The 2,500-nt window shown below is 68.2% G+C and overlaps 1 protein-coding gene across 1 annotated transcript in view; it reads left to right on the top strand.

Moving 5' to 3' along the window:
* The window catches only part of EMIHUDRAFT_62317 (hypothetical protein), a gene marked incomplete at both ends in the record, with an annotated part of 6,038 nt that overhangs the window by 3 nt on the left and 3,535 nt on the right, over positions 1-2,500 (top strand). Inside the window, 8 exons of the mRNA XM_005757862.1 lie at positions 1-109; positions 306-361; positions 701-808; positions 1,269-1,352; positions 1,403-1,477; positions 1,523-1,526; positions 1,647-1,713; positions 1,791-2,080. The exon at positions 1-109 is cut by the window's left edge and continues 3 nt beyond it. Of these exons, the coding sequence (XP_005757919.1) occupies positions 1-109; positions 306-361; positions 701-808; positions 1,269-1,352; positions 1,403-1,477; positions 1,523-1,526; positions 1,647-1,713; positions 1,791-2,080 (793 nt within the window). The remainder of the gene's footprint in view (positions 110-305; positions 362-700; positions 809-1,268; positions 1,353-1,402; positions 1,478-1,522; positions 1,527-1,646; positions 1,714-1,790; positions 2,081-2,500) is intronic.

The following is a 2,500-nucleotide window of genomic DNA, read 5'->3' as shown; positions in this document are numbered from 1 at the left end:
GCGGCAGACAAGCCAGGCCTGGCCAAGCAGGACCTCGCCACCCTCGACGTCTCCACCCTCAACCCGCTCTCGCCCGAGGTCATCTCGCGCCAAGCGACGATCAACATCGGTGCGCGGCGCCGCCCGCCCGTGTCTGCCGGCCGCGCCGGCGACCGCCTCCGCCTCCGCCTCCACCTCCTTCTTCGCGGAGCGGGCCTCGCTCGGCCTTGCCTGTAGCCACCGTTCTGCCGCCCTGCCCCGCTGCGCATCTGGTAGACCTCCGTGGACGTTCCGACGCACCCAGAGGCTGGGCGCTCCGCCGTCAGGCACCATCGGACACGTGGCGCACGGCAAGTCCACCGTCGTCAAGTCCATCTCTGGCGTGCAGGCAGCCGCCGCACAGCGCACCCTCTCGCGTGCGCCCGCTCAGCGCCACCATCACCGCCACCGCCATCACCGCCGCCGCCATCGCGACCCCCTGCTCCCACCCCACCCGTGCCCTCGCCGCCTGCCACACGTTCCCTGGTCACCGCCGCCGCCGCCGCCCTCGCCTCCACCGCCCTGGGTGCCCTCACACACACCCGTCGCACGTTCTTTTTTTCCCCGCCGCCGCCGCGCAAGCCCGCCGCGCAAGGCCAATACGCAAGCCCGATGGGCAGTCCCTCCACACACCTCCCCACAGCTCCCCACATTTCCCCCCCCCACCCCCCCTGCGTCGCAGACCGTCCGCTTCAAGAACGAGCTCGAGCGCAACATCACCATCAAGCTCGGGTACGCCAACGCCAAGATCTACCAGTGCGTCGACCCAGAGTGCCCGCGGCCGGTGAGCGTCACCCTACCGCCACGGTACCGAACCCACGCGGGGTTCGAGCCTGCGGAGGGTGTGGTACTAGGGCAACTTCCTCTCGCGCGGCTCCTCGACGGAGGACGTTGTGACCGTCGGCAAGTGGACGTACGAGCTGGTGCGCCCCACGCCACTGGCACTACTGGCTGCCTCAGCCTCAATGCCCTCTTCAGACTCGGCAACTCTTCACAGCCTCACCTTCCGCCGTGCGGTACGTCTTCACTGCGCCGTTCAGCTGCGCCTTGCCGCAGCTCCTCGTACCCTCGTAGCCATGGTAGCCGTGGTACGACTCGTAGAAGACGCGCTCCGGACTATCTCCCCGTATCTCCCCATATCTCCCCCATCTCCCCATATCTCGGGCTGCTAGAAGCGGAGTGTCTCCCCATCTCTCCCCCCGTATCTCCCCATCTCTCCCGAGCGGGAGCAGCGGGCCCTAGAAGCGGAGTATCTCCCCATATCTCCCCATATCTCGGCCCTAGAAGCGCCCCCGCGACCTTCTCGGAGAGGCCGTCCGGCGCGGTGTTCAGCGGTGCGAGCCGCGCTCCACCGGCTCGGCATGCTTCCCGGGGTTGCTGCCAGGTGCGGCACGTCTCCTTTGTCGACTGCCCCGGCCACGACATCCTCATGGCCACCATGCTCAACGGCGGCCGACGGGTAGCCGAGAGAGAGAGAGCCGAGGCGGTAGCCCGCCTGCACGAGGCGCGTCGAGACGGCGGCGGAGACGCAGCCGAGAGAGCGCGCCACTCGCGCTCTCTAGCGGGGCGGCATCAGCCCCGCCGCAAGCCTCTCGCCTCGCTCTCTTCACGGCGCGGGCTGTGAACAGGCGCCGCCGTGATGGACGCGGCGCTGCTGCTCATCGCCGGCAACGAGCCGTGCCCGCAGCCGCAGACGTGCGAGCGGCTCGCCGCGGTCGGGATCCCCTCTCTCTCCCCGTCTCTCCGCCTATCTCCCCCTCCTCTCGCCACAGGTCCGAGCACCTCGCCGCGGTCGAGATCATGAAGCTCGAGCACATCATTATCCTGCAAAACAAGATCGACCTCGTCAAGGAGGCGAGCGATCTCCCCGACATCTCCCCACACCTCCCCACACCTCCCCACACCTCCCCACACCTCCCCACACCTCCCCACACCTCCCCACACCTCCCCACACCTCCCCACACCTCCCCACACCTCCCCACACCTCCCCACACCTCCCCACACCTCCCCACACCTCCCCACACCTCCCCACACCTCCCCACATCTCCCCACACCTCCCCACGTCTCCCCACGTCTCCCCACACCTCCCCACACCTCCCCACATCTCCCCACACCTCCCCACACCTCCCCACACCTCCCCACACCTCCCCACATCTCCCCACACCTCCCGGTCTTTGACGCGGCCCGTAGGTCCGGCTCTGCCACACGCAGCGCATCGACGACGCCGTCGTCGCGGCGACCAAGGTGCTCGGCTTGCTCTAGATATCTCCCCATATCTCCCCGCATCTCCCCACATCTCCCCATTCGCGGCGACCAAGGTGCTCGGCTTGCTCTAGAGATCTCCCCACATCTCCCCGCATCTCCCCACATCTCCCCATTCGCGGCGACCAAGGTGCTCGGCTTGCTCTAGAGATCTCCCCACATCTCCCCGCATCTCCCCACATCTCCCCATTCGCGGCGACCAAGGTGCTCGGCTTGCTCG

The sequence above is a fragment of the Emiliania huxleyi genome (genome assembly GCF_000372725.1).
Source record: "Emiliania huxleyi CCMP1516 unplaced genomic scaffold EMIHUscaffold_9, whole genome shotgun sequence".
NCBI classification, from domain to species: domain Eukaryota; phylum Haptophyta; order Isochrysidales; family Noelaerhabdaceae; genus Emiliania; species Emiliania huxleyi.
Note: the sequence above shows the minus strand (reverse complement) of the source record. Positions and strands in the feature narration are given on the sequence as shown.